The 24,101-nt window shown below is 39.8% G+C and overlaps 1 protein-coding gene across 1 annotated transcript in view; it reads left to right on the top strand.

Annotated features, from left to right (window-relative positions):
- The first annotated feature begins 819 nt into the window (after positions 1 to 819).
- Positions 820 to 24,101, top strand: part of UHRF2 (ubiquitin like with PHD and ring finger domains 2) — a 63,867-nt gene continuing 40,585 nt past the window's right edge. Inside the window, exons 1-3 of the mRNA XM_081103411.1 lie at positions 820 to 1,294; positions 7,716 to 7,949; positions 15,155 to 15,414. Coding sequence (XP_080959537.1) covers positions 1,142 to 1,294; positions 7,716 to 7,949; positions 15,155 to 15,414 — 647 coding nt within the window. The 5' untranslated portion in view covers positions 820 to 1,141. The remainder of the gene's footprint in view (positions 1,295 to 7,715; positions 7,950 to 15,154; positions 15,415 to 24,101) is intronic.

Below are 24,101 nucleotides of genomic sequence, written 5' to 3'. Positions count from 1 at the left end.
GCCTATTTCTGAAGAGAATTTATTCCTAGTAAGATCTTGGAGCTCTTTCTTCCGAGGCGTGTCGCTCCGCAGCCTTTGTTTCCATGGCCCTGCAGCCCGTAGGCCAGAAGCGCACTAAAGGGAAGGTGCACGCACGGAGCCGTCCGGTTCGGAGGAGGGGCCCTCCGGGTGGCGGCCCCCGCACCCCTGTGGCGAGAGGTCCGGGGTGAGCCCCGCGGGCCAGGCAGGGCGACCCCAGCAGCACCGAGGCCTGTGGGCCTGGGGCCGCCGCCTCGGCCCAGCGGCGGGAAACCGCCGGAAGTGGCTTCCGAGCTGAGGTAGCTTTCGGGCCCGGCGGCGGCAAAGGACTTGGCGAAGCAGCAGGGTCCCCAGAGCGGCCAACCCCGCCAGGCCGCGTGGCCGGCGGCGCCCCAGTGAGCGCCACTGAACGGGCTCATTTCCCTACGTGCTTCCTCAGAAACGCAGGCCGCGGCCGCCCGCTGATTATACAAGCGCACGCCAGGTTCTTATGTTCGGTGTTTTTTTTTAAACCACAGAACCGTACCCGCTACAACTGAGGGGTCGCTCGCCCCCAGTGTCCCGTAACAAGGACCAAAACTGCAACCATCGTGGACGGCCTCGTAACCGCTCAAAATCCGAAGGCTAGAGGGCGTGCCCAGAACCCAGGTGCCAGCGAAGGAGCAAGTTAACGGCTCTGGGCAACCCCGCCCCTCCGCCCCGCCTTCCAGCCCATGTAGTTCCCTCGCCACTTCCCCGGGCGCTTCCTTTTTAAGGCGGAGCCCGGTGTGGATCTCGCGAGATCCGGGTTGGCGCCGTGACCTCCATGTGGGAGCTAAAGCTCTATAAGTAAACACTCCGCGCGGCGCAGACGAGGTTCCTTCCTATTTGTGAGGCGGCGGCTCCAGCAGCGGCACCGCGGTCTGGTTCCGGTTTCCTTTCGTTCCGATCTCCGCTGGGTGGGTACGCGATCTAGGATCGCGGCCGCCTATCGGGCCCGGCGTCTGGTCGGTGTTCCTCGCTCGTGCGCGCGCTCGCCCGCGGAGAGCCGGAGCCACCGGGAAGCGGCGCAAGCCAGGCGGGGCGCGGCGCCCTAAGCGCAGGGGGAGACAAAGCGGAGCCAGCCCCCTTTCCCGGCGCCAAGATGTGGATCCAGGTCCGCACCATCGACGGCTCCCAGACGCGCACCATCGAGGACGTGTCTCGCAAAGCCACAATCGAGGAGCTGCGCGAGCGGGTTTGGGCGCTGTTCGACGTGCGGCCCGAGTGCCAGCGCCTCTTCTATCGGGGCAAGCAGGTGAGCGCGCCCACCGCAGCCCTCGAGAAGCCCGCGGCGAGGGCAGCGGGGCGCCTCCAGGATGCGTGGACCGGGCGGGCCGAAGGGCTGGGTGCCCCGCGCGCGCGGAGCACACCTGGCCCCACTTGGAGTGGGCAGCCCGCGAGCCTCAAAGCGCGGGGCCTGGGCCCGCTGAGGGTGCGCAGCCGGGGCCCCGCCAGCCCCGAGTGCAGGTGCGCCCGGCGAGGTCCGAAGCGAGGGCGCCTAGAGCCCTGAGCCCCCGCTGCCCTTTCCAGTGGGGGCGGCAGCCGCCCAGAGCGCGTGGGTTCCTGCGCTTCCCGCGCTCAGCGGGGTCAGGGGCCCCTGGAGGGCGGGGAGAACAGCGGGCCGTGGCGGCCATGCCACAGTGCAGGTGGGGAGGGCCGGCGGCTCGGGCTCCCGGCGGCGCTGAGCCGGCTAACGGCTCTTTTCGCGCTCCGGCTCCCGAATAAGAGGGGGGGAAACTTAACCTACCGGGCACCAGAACCCTAGCTCTGCCTCGTCGGTGTGGAAGGGATTTGTAAACACTGAAGATTTGCAAGGTTTCCAGAACTTTGGGTCCCCGTCCCTCGCCGCCTCCTCGAGTTGCAGTCTGTCTCTCTCGGGGAAGATTAGAGACCTGGGCTGGGGGAGCTGTTGATGGAACCCGGGACCGGGGTTCCGCTGCCCAGTATAGGCCCAAAAGGTTATTCCCGGACAGGAAGGGAACGTGAGAGACTGTTGTGCTCTTCTGGTCGCCAATCTGAATAGTCTCCTCACCTGTTTTTAACCGGGCAGCTGGAGCACAGCGCGAAAGGCTGGAAGTGTTTTTGGCGGTGCACGAATCTATGGGCGTCTCTGGTCGCTTGTATGGTATGGCCGTGCACGGGCCCATGGGAGGTTTTTCCTATCCCGCAAGTCTCTCTCGGTCTGTACCGGAGACTCAGACACATCCTATTTTTCTTGTCTTTTTTTTTTATTTTTTATGTTGACCCACTGAAAAAGTTGGCGTTCAACCGTTGATGGACCACAGTTTGGCTCTGATCCTGCGGTTTGAAATAAATGTAGCTCTCTTGGATTCGGTGGTAGCCGTTTTCCTACAACCACAAAGGATTTGAAAGGAATATTTTCCTACCCTTGATATGCTTCTAAATCTGCCCAGAAATTTGAGAGTAACAAGATTACTCTCTAAGAGTGAGCCCTGAGGTTATTTTAATTTGTTTTTAAATAAATGTTGTCGCTTTACTCTGTTCTTGCAGCCAGTGTATATTGATCCTTTAGTGTTTGACTTGTAATAAAAGCGGGTGTTCAATTTAGTTATAAACTTCGCTTTTGAAATAATTGTATAAAACACTATGTAGATTTATATTGCTGTACTGCCGGTGGCTGGTACCTTTTAGTATTTTGGTCAAAGGTGAAAAGCATGAAATCAAGTCTTGGGAATTGTACTAGGGACAATAGTACATGAATGCCTGGGATGCTTTGGTGATTTCAGCACCAGTGATGGAAATGAAGCATGAGAAATGTATTCCTGGTCACAACCCCCATGTCAGACATGCTAAAAGAGTATGCACCTGGTTGCCTTGAGGAAAAGGTAGAGGTTGGGTTAAATTCAGTATAACACAATAAATTTCCAGTAAACCAGGTACCTGGTTCCAGGTTCGGGGAAGTGTTTGGGATAAAACCTTTTGTGCTTCTTTCCCCAGGACAGTTGATAAAGTACTTTTAATTTTTTTTTTTTTTCAGCTCAGTGATAAACCAATAGGGATAAGGAATGGGCCTTTGATGCTCATTGAGTAGGAGACTGAGAAGGAAGGACACTGCTCCAGCTGTGTTTGCTTCCTTATGAGATTACAAGTTGTCATGGCAGTGATTATTATCTCCATCTTCCTTCTTTGGAGTTCACAGTGCATAGATAGGGTAGTATGTCTGTAGCGGGCAACTACTGGATTGGTGTCACAGGACTGCCCTTATCTTGTAAAATGACTTCATACTTATTAGGAAAAGGCACCCCTTCTTCAAGAGGCTTTACTGCCATAGTGAAAAATGTTAAAAACAAGTTTACACTGTCCATGATGTAAATGGTACCCTTTCCCCTTTGTTATACCAGCTGCTTTTACCATTTGGTGCAGTGGTTCTCAACCTTGGCTGCACATTAGAATCACCTGGGAATCTTTTTAAAATCCTGATTTCTGGGCCTCATACACTGCTTTAATGTGTATCAGAATCACTTGTGGATATTTTATTATAGATGTTGAGCTCACCCCAGAATTGCAAGTAGTTAAATTTAACAAGATCCCACAGGAGAGTCTGATGAACACCAGAGTTTGAAAATGAAAATTGAATGATAGTCAATCTCCTATTAGTTTCTTACTATTCAAAATATGGTCCCTGGGTCAGCAGAGCCAGCAGCATTAACTTCACCTTGGGAGCCTCACACAGAAGTAGAATTTGTCTTTTAACAAGGACCCCAGGTGATCTGTATGCAAATTAAAATCGAGAAGCTATTTAATTGACTCCACTTTTGAGGGTCAAAGTGGAGAATTAGCAATTCAAGGTTAAGTTCTGGTTAAAGTAGGGTAACCTCATTTGGGTATTCTCTTATGAGGGGTGGGGGTTGAGTGTGAAGCACCTTGGGGATTGGTGGTTTTTTTGTTTGTTTTGTGTGGTTTTTTTTTAAGAAGTTACGCCCTAGCTGGTTTGGCTCAGTGGATAGTGTTGGACTGCAGACTGCAAGGTCAGGGGTTCAATTCCAGTCAATGGCACATGCTTGGGTTGCAGGCTCCATCCCCAGTAGGAGCATGTAGGAGACAGCCGAGCAATAATACTCTCTCATCATTGATGTTTCTATCTCTCTCTCCCTCTTCCTCTCTGAAATCAATAAAAATATATATATTTTAAAAAGAAGTTGCATTGGTGCATCTCTAAATCTAGTGAGAATCCAGAGCTTTTCCTACTTTGAAAAAATCCTCTTTTCATTCTTTCCCCTGTACCACTTAGAGATAACCATAGAGTAGATGGTAGATAAGAGCTATGAACCAAAACTGAAGAAAAACTGAGTAGTAGTTGATTTTTTACAGAGAGGAAGGGAGAGAGATAGTTAGAAATATCTATGAGAGAGAAACATCGATTAGCTGCCTCCTGCACATCCCCTACTGGGGATGTGCCCGCAACCCAGGTACATGCCCTTGACCGGAATCGAACCTGGGACCCTTCAGTCCGCAAGCCGACGCTCCATCCACTGAGCCAAACCGGTTTCGGCTGCCTGTGGACTTTTTACACAGACTACAAAGTAAAAAATGTTTGTCTATTTAAAGGTTGTGTTTGTGTGTTATCTGTTGTATATATTATAAGTGAAAGGTACATGAAACATCATTGATGTTTTTATCTCTCTATCCCTCTTCCTCTCTGAAATCAATAAAAAATACTTTTTTTTTTTTTTTTTTTTAAAGAGTGCAGTCTAGCAAAACAAAATTCTAGGACCATTCCTGCCTCTCTAGCATTATAAATGTTGGGCCTCCGTCTTCTAGGCAGGCAGTTCTCAAACATTTTCTGCTATGAGACATTGATGGAACTATGAGTTACGTGCCTGAAATTCATAGGTGTTTGTAATTTCTAAGTGACCCAACCCCCTTCCCACTCAGAGTATAGTTTAAGTGACAGGTAACTTTTAGTCTGCACTGTTAAATTTAGGAGAACTTCAGTACTTTTCCAGTAACAAATCATTCCCACATTTTTTTACAATTCTTAACAGTGGCTTAGCTATGTGGAACTTGATGTGAAATAGATAATAACTTTTAGGAAAACTGGAAAGATAGCTATGAATTAGGGAAGGGAGTGGATAATATGGGTCAAAGTGGCTCTCATAGTAAGCATACATAATTGGAAAGATGGTTACATGTTAATGTGAGCTTAACTTCTATTATAGGGCCTCATGCCTTGAATATGCTTAGTGCTTCACTCTGACATTCACTCAGGCATTACTTTTCCTTTCAAACCAAGTGCCCTTTGAAGCAGCTTGTATTTACTGACTTGGTAGAAACTAGTGAAAGGGGTTGAGTATATAAGAATACCCTCAATGTCCCTCTGACTCTTGTGCCTCAAATTTCAGTGGAAAAAAATGTTTATGGAAACACGTTGGATTTCCAAGTATTATACCACCATAACAGCTCATCATTTTAGGGAATGCCCTACCAGTTAACTTGCACATTCTGTGCTATTGGAGAGGTGTTTTTGTTTTCTATTTTAAACACTTCCATTTTTTAAAATAATAATATGCAACAGTTGTATGTTCAATTAAATTGTGTTTTTTTCAGCTGTTCCAGAATTATTGCGTTCTGTTTTCATGGGGTGGGGGGTGTGATCTTGGAGAAGTGTCAAAATGAAGGTGTGAATGTATGGTTTTTTCCTACCTTTCATTTTTAACCCAGAAGTTCAGGATTAGAGGGAGTTCTTGTTTGTCTTTTAATAAGGTAAACAATATTAACTTTGCCATCCCTATAAGGGAATATCTGCTTACTGGCTTTTGGAAGACTCCTTTCACTTATTTGGAATAAGTATATTAACTAACCCGTGAGATAGTGTCTTAATTTAATTTCCCCACTGGGAATTTTATGAATTTCTTGATCTCTTGTTCTACTTAAGAATTGTGAACACCTGTAATGTGCAGGATTGTGTTTCTGGACCACTTGAATTACAATTACTTAATCTAATACGTTACTAAGTTTATCATTCAAGGGCAGACTTTTGTTCTTCAGTTGACTTCTTAAACATGGTCTTACCGTGATAGAGTTGTAGATGGTGATAGGTAATTGCGTAAAAGAAGGGGAAATGAACAATTAAATGATTGATGTGCCTAGGGAAATGATAGTTCTAATCTTGAAGGAGTTTAGTTTTATTGTATCATAGTGAAATGGCCAGCGAATTTTACAAAGAAACAAATGGAGACTTAGTTTCCTAGGGCTTCTGTAACATAGTACCAAAACCTAAAACCACAGACATTTTTGTGTCAGGGTTCTGGAGGCTATCCTTTTGAAATCAAGATGTCCCATCAGCAGGACCCTTCACTCTCTGATAGCTCTAGGGAAGAATCTTCCTTGCTTCCTTTAGCTATTAGTGGTTGCTAGCAATCTTTAATGTTCTTTGGCTTGTAGTAACACTCCAGTCATATGGTTGTTTCCTCCCTGTGTGCCTTTGCACCTTCCCTCTGTGTGTCTTTCTATCCAAGTTTCAACTTTGTATCTACTTTTTTAAATCCTCACCAAGAGGATATGTTTTTATTGATTTGAGGGAGAGGAAGACAGAGACACTCATCAATGTGAGAAAGAAACATTGATCAGTTGCCCTCCAAACATGCCCCGACCTGTGATCAAATTGAAACTTGGGTATATGTCCTGACCAGGAATGGAACCCACCACCTTTTGATGTATGGGACGACGCTCCAACCAACAGCCACACCAGCCAGGGCCAAATTTCAACTTTTTGTAAGAATACCAATCACAATGGATTGGGACCCACCTTTATGACCTAGTTTTAACTTGATTACTTCTGTAAAGACCGTGTTGCCAAGTGTCACATTCTGATATAGATGGTATTAGGATATCAAATATTTGGATTGACACAATTCAGTGTATTATAGAGACCTTGCCAAAATATGGGTAAGTTGCAGGATAATTTATTCAACCTGAAAGATTTTTCATGATGTAACTTACAAGCTTGAGAAATGGATGGGCCCTGGCCAGTGTGGTTTAGTTGATTGGAGTGTCATCCCTTGCAAGTTTCCATTCCCTGACAGGGTATACACCCAAGTGGTGGTGGTCCATTCAGGTGCATGTGGAACATAACCAATCAGTTTTTCTCTCAAAAAAAAAAAAAAAAAAAAAAGAAAGAAATGGATGGAATTAGAGAACTTTAGGCAAGTGGAATAGCATGAGCAAGAACTGTAATCCTGCTTGAAGTGTTTTTTCCTGCTTGATTTAAAAAAAATTTAATAATCTTCAGAAAGATGAAATGGTTACTTTAATGTCTTTATGAACACAAGGTCATAAAAAAGTCACTTTCATAAAACTTTTTACTTTCAGTGGATTCAGGCACTGTTCATTGAAATAAAATTTGGTGAGAAATCTAGATTTTTTTTCTTCTTAGGTGATGGGGTCACAACAGCAATGATGTGTTGTTGTTTTTTATTTCAGTGGCTATCAGTGTACCCTATAGCTAATATGAAATAATTCTTAATTTATTGAAGTCTTGAGAAGATATTGACATCAGAGGCCATACAGTAATAGATGAATAGTTTCAGGATCACTAGATTACAATGCTGTGCATTTTATTTTAATAATTTGGCTAGGACCTTTGGGTACCTAAAGATAAAGAAAAATCAAGTTTTGAGAGAAGCATTTTAATCTTTTCTATCTTTTGTTTCTAGTTGGAAGATGGATATACTTTATTTGACTATGATGTTGGACTGAATGATATAATTCAGCTACTAGCTCGCCCAGATTCTGATCTTCCTAGCACGTCTAAACAGAGTGATGTTAAGGCCAAACCCTGTTCTGATAATCCACCTAAAGTGAAGAAAGCACCAAGAGTGAGATCTTCCAGTCAGCCGCCTACATCAGCTCGTGATTTTCTTATTGATCCTGGCATTGGACTGTATAAGGTATGTTGTATTCAGAATTCTTGTTAGTTGTACCCTGGCTATTGTGACTCAGAGGTTGCCCGTTTGATTCCAGGTCAGGGCACATGCCTAGATTTCAGGCTCAATTCCTGGTGCTGGGGGGCGGGGGGCGGGGGGGTGCTGGAGGCACCAGATCGAAGTTTTACTCTCACATTGATGTTTCTCTAAAAATCAATGTTAAAAACTGTTTAGCCTGACCAGCATGGCTCAGTGGTTGAGTGTTGACCTACGAATCAGGAGGTCATGGTTCGATTCCTGGTCAGGGCACATGCCAGGGTTGCTGGCTCAATCCCCAGTGTGGGGCATGCAGGAGGTAGCCGATCAATGATTCTCTCTTATTGATATTTCTGTCTCTTTCTCTCTCTCCCTTCTTCCCTGAAATCAATAAAAAGTGTGGGGTTTTGAAAAAAATTTTTTAGTAAAATAAAATAAGATAAAATGTTTTAAAAATTCTTGTTACTCTATTCTCTTCAGGATGTTGTGAATATGTACATTGATTACCATTTGAAAGTAAAGATTGGGCTGTTAATACTTTTTACAGTCTTTTAAAAATGTAAAATATATAGGTAGAATTTAAAGCATAATAAAGCAAATACCTGTATAATTCCACCAAGGTTAAGAAGTAGAATGATGCCAATTCCTTTTTAAAGCCTCTTATATGCCCTTACCAATAACACGTTTCCCTCTCTGAACAAGGTAAACTACTTATTTTGACTTTTATGATCATTTTCTTGTTTTTCTATAGTGTTGTTAATGTATATATCTCTGAACAATGTTTTCTTTTGCCAGTATTTGGATTTTATATAATGGAATTCCACTTTTTCTCAACTTTGAGAGATTCTGCATAAAGCTTTATTTACTTATTTAAATATTTTTATTGATTTCAGAGAGGAAGGGAGAGAGAGATAGAAACATCAGTGATGAGAGAGAATCACTGATCCGCTGCCTCCTGCACGCCCCGCCTCCCCCCCGTCCCCCCCCAATCGAGCCCACAACCCAGGCATGTGCCCTTGACTAGAAATGAAACTGGGATCCTTCAGTCTGCAGTATGACACTCTATCCACTGAGCCAAACCAGCTAGGGCTAACGCTTTATTTTTCACTTCTATATTATTTCATTTTATTAACATGTCACAATATATGTGTCTACCTGTGATTATTAGCCATTTGAACTGTTTCCACTTTTAGTTGTTTTAAACAGTTCTGCTGTAAACCTATTTGTATTTTGGTGTGAGTGCTCAAGAATTTCTCTAGGAATTTTTATCTAGAAATAGAAGTGCTGGTTGTTCACTCACAGGATACTGCCAAACTGCTCTGTACTGTATTCCATTGGTCTGTTTGCCCATCTATCCCCTGTGCCCACAGTGTTCTAAGTACTATAATGTTGTTTTGATATCTCCCTTTTCTCCATCTCCAAATTTAATTCCTTTTCAAAGGTGTCTTGGTTTTTGGCTTTAACACTTGCATGTAAAATTTTAGAATTAGCTTGTCAAAACTACAGAGAAATAATAATGGAGGGATTTTTTAAAAAATATATATTTTATTGATTTTTTACAGAGAGGAAGTAAGAGGGATAGAGAGTTAGAAACATCGATCAGCTGTCTCCTGCACGCCCCCTACTGGGGATGTGCTCGAAACCAAGGTACATGCCCTTGACTGGAATCGAACCCGGGACTCTTGAGTCCGCAGGCCGACGCTCTATCCACTGAGCCAAACCGGTCAGGGCAATAATGGAGGGATTTTGATGGGGATTGTATATAGATCAGCTTGGAATTGACATCTTTTCAATAGTCCTTCTTTCATGAACTTGATAGATGTCTCCATTAATCTAGGTCGTTGACATCTTAATTAGTTTTCTCTTTACATATCTTGTTTTGATTTCTAGTAGCTTCTTGATGCTATTATAAACGGTTATCTTTTAAAATTGTGATTTATTTGTTGATATATAGAAATGCAATTTATTTATTGACCTTTGCAATTAGCGACTTTTTCAAATTCTGTTCTAATAAGTTTTGTAGAAATAATTGGATGACAGTTTTGTTTCATCCTATCCTTATAGCTCCTTTCTTATCAGTTGAGATAAATTGGGACTGAGACTCATTTATTTATTTTCAGAGCATTTTCAAGGTTAAACATTAAAAATTGGGCCCTGGCTGGTTTGGCTCAGTGGATTGAGCATCGACCTGTGGACTGAAGGGTCCCGGGTTCGATTCCAGGTGAGGGCACATGCCCGGGTTTCCAGTTTGATCCCCAGTAGGGGCGTCCAGGAGTCAGGCAGTCAGTGATTCTCTCTCATCATTGATGTTTCTATCTCTCTCCCTCTTCCTTCCTCTTTGAGATCAATAAAAATACATATTTTTTAAAAAATTTAAATTAAAAATTGGTAGATGAAGTGAAATATCTAAAAGTACCTGGCCAGGGTGGCTACATCGATGAATTGCTTTAAGCCTATAAAGAATAGATACCTATAATAGTACCTAAATTGACCCACAACATAAAGAAATGGGAGGCTTTTTTTATATATATATATATATAAAAATAATAACTTTTTTAAATCCTCACCTGAGGATATTTTTTCCTTTTTTTGTTTTGTTTTGTTTTTGTTTTTAAGAGAGAGTGGAGGGTATGGAGGAGGATGGGTGGCAGAGAGAGAGAAAGAGAAACATCAACGTGAGAAAGATACATCAACGTGAGAAAGATACATCTATTGGTTGCCTCACACATGAGCCCTGATCAGGGCCCGGGGCTCAAACCTGCAACCTTACAACTGAGATATTGAACCAATGACCCTTTGGTCTCAGGGCTGAAGCTCTAACCACAGAAGCATACCAGCCAAGGCAAAACATGACAAAAAGCATACCAATATTATTAACATATTCATATAAAGCTTAAGCTATATTTAGCAAATAAAACTGTGACTATATATGCCGGAAGCTGGTCCATCCTTGCTGCTTGACACAGTCACTGCAGGGAAGAAACATCTGCACAGCATATGTTTCAAGGGACCTGGCGTATATGGCATACTCTTCCTAATGTTTGCTCACCTTCTTGGTGCTATGTGTTTTAACCAAGGTCACCTCTCTGAGAAAGGTTGTTTCCCCAGGTAGGGATTTTTCCATGAAGTTAGGGAGGGAATAAAACCCCTTAACTAAATGCCAGACTGGTAGTTAATCACTTTAACTACGAACAATCACCCTTAAGCTACATAATCTTTACTCCCTGGAATGGAGATAAGAAACACCCTGGCCTTTGGAATAGAAATTGATAGGATTAAAATCAACTGGTATAAATACAGATGTAACAAGACAATAAAAGACCGAACCTGGCGACAGAACCTGGCTGGAGAACCTAGACAGAACTTGACTGGAGATCCTGGCTAGAGATCCTGGCTAGGCTGCTGATCAACCGAACGGTGTTTCCGTGTCATTCCTTCCTCGCCGACTCCGTCCACACCTTGGGGAACCCCTGGACCTGCTGGGGCTGGACCCCAACATATATATTAAAAGAATATAGTACCTTGGTCATGTATACTTTGTCATGAAACGGAATAGTTTATTATTAGAAAGTGTTTGGGGTTTTTTAAAATATATTTTTATTGATTTCTGAGAGGAAGGGAGAGGGGGAGAGAGATAGATACATTAATTCTTCCAGTGGTATTAGTCTCTCTGTGTTGTCATTTACCTCCATTAAAACTAAAGTCCATCGGTACACTTGAGACACTGTTCCCAACCCCCACATATTTCTCTTTGTCATCTTGTCTGCTTTTTCATTGCTCTCTTCTGGCTATAATTACTTTTTAGTTTTTAGGTTTTTTATAGGCTTTACATTTTATTTTTACATTTTTATTTTAGAGATAGAAAGGGAAGGGAAGAGAAACATCAATTTGTTGTTTCACTTATTTCGTTTTCATGGATTGATTCTTATATATGCCCTGAGCATTTATCAAACCCATAAGCTTGGTGCATAGGGATGACGTTCTAACCAACGCAGCTATCTGGCCAGGGCAATAGACTTAACACTTTAGAGCGATTCTAGGTTCACAGCAAAATTTAGTGGGAAATACAGAGATTTCTCATATACCCCCTGCCAAAACACATGAATAGCCTTCCTCATTATCAAATCCCCTACCTGAGTGGTACATTTGCTAGAATTGATGTACCTACGTTGATATACCATCACCCTCAGTCCATAGTTTACATTAGGGTTAACTTCTTGGTGGTGTACATGCAGTGGCTTTGGACTTTTTCAGTTCTTGATTTCAACTGGATTACTAAGAAAGTTATGATTAACATGAAAACAGAGGATACTGCCAAGGAAACAAGTATTCTCTTCTGAACTGTCTTCAAAACACAGATTTTACAAAAGAGTTTTAACCTTTTTCTTATAGACATTTTGACCCATTCAGATTTTGCCTAAGAATGTCTATGTAATGTTCAGAAACTTCTGAATTTAAAAGCATTTTTTCCATACAGTTTATATGCATATCATGAGTGGGTAATTATACTTTATAGGAGAATTTGTAGTTCTTGTTTCTAGTTATAAATGTAGGGTTACTCAAAGAATGCCTTACTTTTAAGTGTGATGTTTAAGCAATGACAGTATTTTTAGATTGACATAGATTTCTGTTAGCTCTAATTGTATTTCCAAATACTACGTTATCCAGACACTAGATCTGCATGCTAGTTTCTTATTTTTCATATGCAAATTAAGTATTCCATTTGTACCTCATACTCTTCCATAGCAAGGTTTATATTGCTAAGTGTATTTTTGCTGTGACTGTTTTTGTATCAACTATATGCTCCATTCTTTTCTAGAATAATAATTGTGTAGTGTGATATGAAACCCTTACATTTTGATTTGCTCTGAAAGAGTAGTAGCTTCAGTTTATTCTCTCAAGTATTATAGACGTTAACATTATTTTTTGTTTTATCTATTTTTTGTTTTGCCTGTAAGAAATTAAATTCTACCAAGCCAGTTTGGCTCAGTGGATAGAGCCTTGGCCCTTGGACTGAAGGATCTTGGTTTTGATTCCGGTCAAGGGCTCGTACCTTGAGATCCCCTTTGTGCGGGAGGAACCAATTGATGTGTGTTTCTCTCTGTTTCTCCCCCTCCCTTCCACTCTCTAACAAATCAATGGAAAAATATCCTCAGGTAAAGATTAATAAAAGAAAAAAAAGAAAGAAAGAAATTAAATTCTTTACACTTGTCAGTGGCTATTATGGAAGAAAAAGACCCTGTGTCCATTTAATGCATGAGTTAATTTATGCAGTGTATACCATGCTCCATCTCTGATCTTCGTTATATCTAGCCTGGTTGGCCCTTAGATCTTTTCCTTCTCTCCTAAACTCTTCATTCTTATGATACATTGAACCTTATGTTTTTCAAGATGTTTCATTGCTGCCATGTTACTACATACAGTGTCTTTGGTCAAATGTGGTACTTCTTCTGGTAGTGATAGTTAATTTTTGTTTTGTCTGTATTCTCTCTACCTTCTATATTAGCTGGGTGGTTTGAAACCTTTTTATATTTTTAATATCGTATTTCTTAGTTCATCAGTTAACCTTTAAAGTTGTTTACCCATCTTGTCATTTCATGGCAAAAACATAAGCTTCAAGGTCAAGATGTCATCAAATCATAGCTTTATATTTCATTAGCTTTCAGTGGAGCAAGTTAACTTTGTTTCCTTATCTTGTAAAATCGGAAGTCTTAGTTGTTAGAATTGGACAAGCCTAAATAAAGGAGCCTTGCATAATATCTGGCATATGGGTATTTAACTTTTAGCATATACTGCCCTCTTACTCCTGCCCCAAATGTCAGAATTCTTTTGGATACCTTAAGTGGTCAGGTTAAAGGGATGTCTTTTGGTTTTTTTCTGCTGAAAGGGCCTTGACCTTTAGACCAATTTCCTCAGATTTTTTAGGAGAGTTTGTTTGTTTGTTTGTTTGTTTTTAGTAACCAGCTTCATATTGTAACAACTTCTGGTATACTGTTTTTCCTTTTATTACATTGCACAGTTAATTCTGGATCATCCACTAGACTTGACTATATCTGTCTTGCGTCATATAGCTCTGTTCATTTTATCTGGTTTTTGAGGTAATAATGCATTTGCTAGTGAGTTACTAACTGGTAGAACTTACCTATTTTGTATAAATGGGTTCACTAAATTCTTCCCTTTGTACATGTGCACAATTTCTTCATTTTTGAGTTTTATTTTCAGTTTAATACTTTACTGTTTTCTGGTTGGACTGACTGTGTAAGTTATCTTTAGGATTCTGAAGATATTAATGGAGCAAATTAATAACACAATCATAACACTTTAAACTCTTGGCTTTTTGTTAGTAACATTCTTTTTTTTAAAAAAAAATTTTTTTTTAATCCTCACCTGGGGATATACTTATTGATTTAGAGGGGGAAGGAGAGGGAGGGGGAGGGGGAGGAGGAAGGGGAGAGAGAGACAGACAGACAGACACACACACACATCAATCGGTTGCATCCCAACTGGGGATTGAACCCTCAACCATTTTGGTGTACAGGTTGCTCCATCTAACTGAGCCACCCAGCTGGGGCTCATTAGTGACATTCTTATTGAATGACTTTCCAGAATACCCTTGAGTACTTTCATATTTTTAAAAGTCAAGTGTAGACATCAGAGAAGTCAAAGAAAACACCATTTCAGCACACATTTCATTGAAGGAAATTTGGAGGAAAGTTAATTTTCATACTAGTAAATAACGGATTTGAACAAAATAGATCCAGAGTCATAGAAGCATGGAACAGACTGTAGAGCCTCAGAGGGAAGTCAGGGGTGGGTGAGTAGGTGGGAAGAGATCAGCCAAAGAACTTGTATGTATATAGGCATAACCCATGGACATAGATAATAGGGGGAGTGAAGGCTGTGGCAGGGGTGTGGACAGGCTATAAGGGGTCAATGGAGGAAAAAGGGGACATATGTAATACTTTCAACAATACAATTTTTTAAAAAGGAAAGTTAATTTTTATACTAGTAAATAATGCATTTTTAGAGTATATAAAAAGAATAGTTTTGATCTAATCTTTGAAATTACTTTAAGCATGAGTAGCTACAAATATTCATAACCGTGATAACTATGAAAATAACCTACGTTATACTAAGGTTTTTAAAGCAGTAGATGAAATTACACTTCATTAATTAATTTTAAACTTTTTTAGGTAAATGAATTGGTGGATGTCAGAGATGTCAACTTGGGTTCCTGGTTTGAAGCACGTATACATAGTATTACTAGAGCTTCTGATGAACATTCTCGTGGCAAAACTCCCCTGAAGAATGGCAGTTCTTGTAAAAGGACTAATGGAAATGTAAATCATAATTCCAAAGAAAGCACAAATAAATTGGACAATGTACCCTCTACGTCTAATTCAGACTCTGTTGCTGCTGATGAAGATGTTATTTATCGTATCGAGTATGATGAGTAAGTGCTCATGCTATTGAGGACTTCATTAATGTTTTGTTTATAGAAGCAAAGCCTTCCATTTCAAGATTGTTTTCAAATAATAGTCTTTTTGAAGAAATCATTTAGGGGTCTATTCAGTCTATTACTACTTGTTTGTTTGTTTAATATTTATAATAAGGGCTCCTTAATGCTCAGTTATCTCTGGCTCCTAAGTGGTTTGTTGTTTTTGGTAGCCTAATACCTGGCTTAATTTAGTATGTTTATTCCTCTATAAGGCTTTTTTGTATAGATTTTAATATTTTAGATAGTATATAAAACATAATGTAATAGCTATTAGAATGAGGTTGAAATATATTTTTTTAAAAATATATTTTTATTGATTTCAGAGAGGAAAGGAGAGGGAGAGAGAGATAGAAACACCAATGATGAGAGAGAATCATTGATCGGCTGTCTCCTGCATGCCCCCACTGGGGATCGAGCCTGCAACCCGGACATATGCTCTTGACCAGAATCGAACCCAGGACCCTTCAATCTGCAGGCCAGCGCTCTGTCCACTGAGCCAAACCAGCTAGGACTTGATTTTTTTTTTTTTTTAAATAGCTTGCTATTGAGATAGTTCACAATTTATCCGTTTAAAGAATGCAATTTGTTGGTTTTAAGTGTATTCACAGGATTGTGCATTGCCACAAACTAATTTTGGAACATTTTTATCGCCTCCACCTCCCCAAACCTCATACCCAGCAGTAACTCCCCAATAAAATGTTTATATGAAGATAGTATTAAGAACTTAACTTTTCTAACACTGAATTATTTTTATTTTCAAAATCCTACTATAAAAGTTACTGTTCTGAAGGATTTAGTATTTATTCAACACACTAAATGAACTTACATTCTCATTCAAGTGATACTTACCATGTGTGCCTATATTATGCTACCAAATCCTTATTGAGTGTAAGTGTTCAAGATCCTAACGTGGTTGTGATTTTTCCTACCACAAAAATGTCTTAAAAGACTTGGGTGTTAACACAGATTTTCAGGATGGGTGAGAAGGTGTTAAAAGGGATCCCTTTAATCTTTACTTTCCTAATACTTCTGACATGGTTGTGGCTAACTTGAAAACATAGCTTATTTCAAATGAGCTATCATCCTGCTCTCTACCATAGTAGGTGGTAATAGAACCAACAACCAGAATAATATTAAGATCTGAGATTGGCCAAGACTGACAATATTGGTAAATCGAGGCTGGAATAATTTGTGTTCTTAGTACTCAGTCCCTGGATTCCTGAATGCCATAGCAAAGAGGCAAGAAACTACAGGGGTGGGGCCTTTAGCTATCTGAGTATTTGCTGTCAACAAGTAGAGTTCTTGATTTGCTTTGAGTTTTATTTCTTGAGGTATAAAAGAAATAACTAGGAAAACAACTATCTGGGACCTGATTCTGGTCAATAAAGAAATTATTGTTTGGCATAAAGTATTGTACAGATGGCACAGTGTAGAAATAGAGTAAGAAGCTTTAAACATTGCATGAACCAAGGGTTATCAAATTTTTAGTTTCAGGGACTCTTAACTATGGAGTAAGACATTCCAAGGTGTAGGCCTGAGTTTGGTATAATACTAGCTCAAATCACAGTACCTTAGTATTTATTTGGCTTTTTATTTTATTTTATTTTTTTTGTAATGAAATTTGTCTTGATTGGAATGAATGTTCGGCCCATTTTTATCAAGCATTTTCTACTAAAGAGCAATATGGGGGAAAGGGATTGATAGTGACAGTTTAAATATAGTAAATATGTTTTATTAAAGGCTGAAGATGATATGTAACACCTGGCAACTATGAGTGTTCATCCTTATTTTCGTACATGTCTAGTTGTCTTGTTGATTTTTCCATTTTGTTTCCATTTAGAGAAAAATATTAGAATTAAGTCTATTTCTAAAAGAAATTATATTTCATTCAAGCTAAATGATGTGTGTGACTTTAAATGAGGGACCATTTCTCAATGTCTTTATCTATACTAACTTTGCATAGAAAGCAATGTCCATAATGTGTTTATGGGGAATTTATCTATTATGGAATGTTGGTATATTCTCAGTTGGGGCCGGGGGGGATACTTCATAATAGATGCATATTTGTTCTGAGCTTAGTCCTGGTTTTCCTGTTAAATTAGGCTCTTAAATATAGCAGTCATTCTAGGATAAGCTTTCTGAATTTGACATATTGTTGAACAAGATCTCAAAATCTTCTCTGATACTTTCTTGCTTTTAAGGATTCAAGATGTAGCTTTATTTGGTCTTACAGTCCAGTCCAGTTAAAAAAGGTGAATTTGAGAAAACTACTCTTGTTAGTGATTTTATATCTTAAGTATGAATAATTATTGTCTGTAGCTAAGCAGAGCTGACATCTTTAAACATCAGAACAAGAGCCCCCCAAAATTCTGAGCAATGTCAAAATTTCTAGGTTTTGATGGGGGAAAAATCAAGACCAAGCCAAAGTGTCTTGATCTCCAGTATGAGGACCTAGGAGAGCTTTAGTTCCAGAACCCTGCTGCAATGACCAGTCTGCCCCATTGCTTCTTGGTTGCTACTAACATATTTACCCAAAACTGAGAATATTCCTCTAACTTTCTGTGACTTACAGAATTCTGAAAGGATGATAATCAAAAGGAGGACGGAAGAAGTTAGACAGGTCTGTGACCTTAACCATTGCTCTTCTGTTGTGTTATAAAGATCACATAGTGCTTAGAAAAATGACTTTACAGATACAAGTTGATTTTTACCTTTTCAAATATATACATTATCCCTTTACATTGGTCTTTCTCAAAAAGATGGCCATCAACACTGCAGATTCACCCAGGTAAGGTATATAAAATGCAGATTGCTGAGGGACACCAGACATCCCTACTCCCTGCATTGGGTGGGTCTGAGGTAGGTTCCTGGAACCTGCTTTTCAAACAGGTACCTCAGGGGCCTGTTAAATACACAGAGCAGTGGTTCTCTTACAGGTTCTATATAGTTCAGGCATTTGAATTTGGTTTGAGTTCTAGGTCTTTGGTTTATTGGTAATTTTTTTGTTTAGGTTGAGCTCTTTCAGCTTTAATTTTCTCATCTGTAAATATGTGACTTAGGTTCGTTATTTCCTAATAACCTTGAAAAGTACCCAGTAATAATAGTTTTTGTTGGTTTATTTCTTTCTTTGATTTTCACTTATTTATTAATAAAACCAGGATATTTGGTAAGTATTTTTAAATAATATGGATTTATCTTTGGCATGGGTATCTTTTAACCTAAGTATGTTGTTTCCATTATTCTTAATATAGTTATCCAACATTGTTAGTGTTCTACAAATGAGATTTATTTTTATGTAATATATAAAGCGCTACTGTAAGCAGTTATAAGTAAGTTACTCTTAATTGTCTGTGAGTAAGTTTTACATTTAAGGCATGAAACTTAGTAACGCTATCTATTAGAATAAGAAATGCTTTCTTTTGCATGTGGTATGACATTAAAGATTTGCTAAACTAGAACATGCCTCCAGATGAATGGTGTCCTTATTATAGCATATTAACATCAGGAAACCATGTTTTAGGAGGAAATTTCAGTTCTACTACTTTGCTTAGTACAGTTTGAGTTTTCTAAAAGTATTTGTTGCTTTAAAGTCACCTAAGGAAATGTAGTTTTACCATTTTATAATAAACCTATTTTTTAAATTGTGCGTAATCAGTTGCCCTAAAACATCATTCCCCAGACTTCACTCAATGATTATTTTGTTTATCAATTTATTTTATACCTATATTAGAATAATGCCTTGACTTCAGATTCTGAGAACACGAGGTCATGTACGAGAGAATGAAGAACCCTACTTTCATTCTTCTATAGGTACAGGGTTCGCCCTCAGCTCAGTGTAGGTAAAGTTGGCCTTGATACATTCCTACCTCTCTGTGTTTCAGGCCTTTGGGATATCTTGAGCCCTGTTTTAGAAGTTGTTCAAGCTTTCAACATTTCCCAGAATATTTCATACAGTCTCTTGTACAGTTATTCTCAGTGCAAATGCTGGAAGAAATCAGTTGCATGAACTAATTTGTACTGGTTATCTTCAACCACACGTTAGAACTTGTGGGGGTGATGGTAATGCTGTGTTGGGAACTGCCTATACTACTTAAAAAAGAAAAAAGACTTGCTTACTACTATAAGAAGCAGTTGAGCTGATTACAGGTTTTTCATTTTTAAGAGTACCGCAACATAATATTTAAAAAGTCTTTTTGTTACTAGCTCTGCATAGAATTCTGTGTTCCCATAGTTGTGGAACTGTCTAGATTAGTGGTCGGCAAACTCATTAGTCAACAGAGCCAAATATCAACAGTACAATGATTGAAATTTCTTTTGAGAGCCGAATTTTTTAAACTTAAACTATATAGGTAAGTACATTGTTATTAACTTAATTAGGGTACTCCTAAGGCTTAGGAAGAGCCACACTCAAGGGGTCAAAGAGCCGCATGTGGTTCGCGAGCCGCAGTTTGCCGACCACTGGTCTAGATCAAGACTTCTCAAAGGAAGAATAGGAGACACAGCATAATCAAGGAGATCTTTTTGAAATACGGTAGTCATAGTTTATTACAGTGATGGCGAACCTTTTGAGCTCAGCGTGTCAGCATTTTGAAAAACCCTAACTTAACTCTGGTGCCGTGTCACATATAGAAATTTTTTGATATTTGCAACCATAGTAAAACAAAGACTTTTATTTTTGAGATTTATTTTATATATTTAAATGCCACTTAATAAAGAAAAATCAACCAAAAAAATGAGTTCGCGTGTCACCTCTGACATGCGTGTCATAGGTTCGCCATCACTAGTTTATTATATTCGATTAAGAGCTTTAGTTATATAAAAGCAAACTTTTCTGTTTATGAGTTGTGTGTTTTCAAATATTTGTAGGCCTTGGTATACTGCAAATGCTAAAGTTTGAGCACACCTGCTCCTTAATGAAAACTTGCTGTTTTACAGTATACTGTGATAGAAATATGCACACCCAGCATTTAGAGTACCCAGAGCTCAGAATACAGGTAGAAGAGATACTTCTGTATTCCTGAAGAATATGATACCAAAGATAGAGAAGTAGGAAATAATGGGGTTACCTAAGGGTGATTAGTATGACTGGAGAGTAGGAGGTATACGGTGGGTAGTAAATGAAACTCAAGATGAATAAGAACTTCCAGTTATTAGTAAACTTGACAGATTAAGATGCATGTTTGTCTCCACTCCTTAAACTGTCCTAGAACATAGTAAAAGAATAAATGGGTAAATAAATGGGTAAATCCCCAAGGACAATAAATAGGATAGAAATAAAAGACACAGAAGAGAAAACAGCAACATTTTGGAAGGTAAGCTAATGGATAAATGATACCTAACTTAGCAGGTCAAGAGAAAGCTGAAACCTAAGGATGTGAAGCCAACAACAAGCAAGTAAATTGGCATTGAAGAATCTTTGGGAGGCTCAGGCCTTGGACTCACCAGGTACCTTGGAGGTAGGCATACAAAGTAAAGCTGAGAACAAGAGGATTGGTTAATTTATATGAAAGAGCATTTTAACCACTCTTCACCCCACTCAAGTTGAGGGGAAAAAACAAAAGGAAGATGTATTCAGGAAGTAGGATTCAATACAGGAAATGTTGAAAGGAGGTCCTACCATGACATCTGTGGTCTAGTCCTACAGCAAGCTTCCAGATTATGATAGGACAGAGGTCTTTAAAATGTTTTGAAGCCCAAAAGATTAGTAGAGTATCAGAAATGTCTGAATGTAGAGGAGTTTTAAAACTGGCAGAATGGAAAAAAATTAATGATGGGTACACAAGAAAACGGCAAGTTGCAACTAAAAAGAACAGTTAAGCATCAACAGAAAACAAATCAGTGGAAGAAAGGACATGTAAAGCACATTTCATTATTTAGTTGTAATATTTAGTCAACATGTAAAAACTTTTATTAAAAATATTGATTTTTATCAATATTATTCAAACCAACTTAGTTTGTATAATGTTAAGAGCAAGAAAAAGTTTGTCAATGTAGGAGTATGTGTCTAGAGCCAAATGATCAGAATTTTGAATCATCTCTCTTCTTCCTAAACAACTTATTTCACTTCTGTACCTCATGTGTAAAATAGGGATAGAATAGCACCTACCTCTATCCTAAGAATTGTTAACATATATGAACACTTGGAGCAGGGTCTTGTGTTAGTAACTATGAGAAAGGAAGATGGAGGCAAGTAAACTGTACATGAGGGATGGGTAGAATAACAGTTGAAAGTTAAAAAGTATAAGTGTGTTACTTAAAAATATAGAGGTAAATAAAAGAGCTTAAGAATTAAAAATGGTTGCATCTGGAGAACAGGAATCGAGTGTATGGGCTGGGACAGAAGGCTGCCTGTCTTATTCTAAGCCTTGAGTGTTAACTCTTTAAATGTTATATACATATAGGGGAAAACTGCAAAAAGTAGAAAGAAAGTGCCTTTTGTTTGGATATTAACTTGAGCCTCAAAGCATTTTGTTTTTATTGTAGAATTCTTTAAACTTATGTAGAGGTTGAGAGAACAGTATAATGAACCCATCACTCAGCTTCAACCATTGTGAACTCCTGGCCATCTATATACTAGCATTTCTAAGCACCACTGGATTACTTTGAAGTAAATCCTAAACCAGTGATGGCGAACCTATGACACGCGTGTCAGAGGTGACACGCAAACTCATTTTTTTGGTTGACTTTTCTTTGTTAAATGGCATTTAAATATATAAAATAAATATCAAAAATAGAAATCTTTGTTTTACTATGGTTGCAATATCAAAATTTTTCTATATGTGACACGGCACCAGAGTTAAGTTAGGGTTTTTCAAAATGCTGACACGCCGAGCTCAAAAGGTTCGCCATCACTGGAGCCTTACATCATTTCAACCAGACATGACCTTATGTGTATGGCTTTAGTACCTATAGTGGGCACACTGCTCAAAACTCCATAGAAAGAACTTGCTGACCAGCTACAAGGAATGAATGCAGTCAGTTTATAACTTTTAGCCACAGTGATCAAGGCCACAATCTTCCGGACATCCTCTAGCCAGTGACTAAGCATGGCAGCAGTTCTAGGGCGTGGCAGTTTCTACCCAATGTGGAATTGTTTGGTCAGTCTCTGGACCAAAGTTAACCATTGGGCCGGCCAAGAGTTTGTCAGGCATTCATGCTTTTCAAAGCCCAACCTCTTTCTTTCCTTTCAAACTGACAGACCATCATGATAAGGACCTTTGCTACCGAGTCCTGTTCTTGCTAATTTTCGTAGGTTCATTTTTATTTTGACATCTTAGAGCAGCCGTGGGCAAACTATGGCCCGCGGGCCGGATCCGGCCTGTTTGAAATGAATAAAACTAAAAAAAAAAAAAAAATACCCTTTTATGTAATGATGTTTACTTTGAATTTATATTAGTTCACACAAACACTCCATCCAGGCTTTTGTTCCGGCCCTCCGGTCCAGTTTAAGAACCCATTGTGGCCCTCGAGTCAAAAAGTTTGCCCACCCCTGTCTTAGAGCATTCAACTGACAAAATAACTAAAAGCATTCTTTTTAAAGTATGTAGAAAAGAGCTAACATATTAGACTTGAGACTCCTATTTTTTTAAAAGGCCTGTGTGCGGTTGACCTTTGGTGTTTGGGAACTTTACTTTTAGGTGAGGATTTTCTGAAAAATCCCTGATAAAAATGGTTCACCGTGCTTAAACTGTTTGTGTGAACAATATGGTTTATGCCAAACATCTGCTTCTGGGAGTCTGGAATTTTGGTATGTGCTGGGCCTACATGACTAGCCCCTTAAAAATACTGGGAATTCTTTTTGTTTTGTTTTTTTAATATTTTTAAATTGATTTCAGAGGGGAGGGGAGGGAGGGAGGGAGGGAGGGAGAGAGAGAGAGAGAGAGAGAGAGAGAGAGAGAGAGAGAGAGAGAGAGAGAAAGAGAAACATCAATGATAGAGAATCATTGATTGGCTGCCTCCTACACCCCCCCTACTGGGGACCGAGCCTGCAACCCGAGCATGTGCCCTTGACCAGAATCGAACCTGGGAGGGACCCTTCAACCCGCAGGCCAACCTCTATCCACTTAGCCAAACCAGCTAGGGTGGGAATTCTTCACTGTACATCCCTGGTAGATAGTATTTCATATGGGTTATCACTTGTTGCTGGACAAATTAAGCACGTTAGTGTGACTCCACTGGGAGAGAAGTCTTTGAGTTTGTGCCTGGTTTCCTCTGTACAACACCCCATGTGCCTTTTTCCTTTGCTGATTTTGCTTTTTATCCTGTCTCTGTAGTAAATCATAGACCTGGGAACAGACAATCTGCTATCTTGTGAGAATGAATCCAGTGAGTTCCCTTAGCACAGTGGTCGGCACACTGCAGCTCGCAAGCCACATGCGGCTCTTGGGCCCCTTGAGTGTGGCCACGAAGTTTCAATCGGACTGTATGTGCGCGCCTGCGCGTGGTATTTTGTGAAAGAGCCACACTCAAGGGGCCGCAGTTTGCCGACCACTGCCCTAGCAAATCAGAGAGCCTGAGGATGGACTTGGGGACCCTAACACATTAAAAGAAATCTTACAAGAAATTTATGAATCCTTAATATCAGATAAACAGTCAACGTTCAGACTTACTTAATTGTATTTTTTAAAAATATACTTACCCTA

The sequence above is a fragment of the Myotis nattereri genome (genome assembly GCF_964212035.1).
Source record: "Myotis nattereri genome assembly, chromosome: 12".
In the NCBI taxonomy this organism is placed as follows: Eukaryota; Metazoa; Chordata; class Mammalia; order Chiroptera; family Vespertilionidae; genus Myotis; species Myotis nattereri.
The sequence above is the reverse complement of the archived record's forward strand: the minus strand, read 5'-3'. Positions and strand labels throughout refer to the sequence as shown.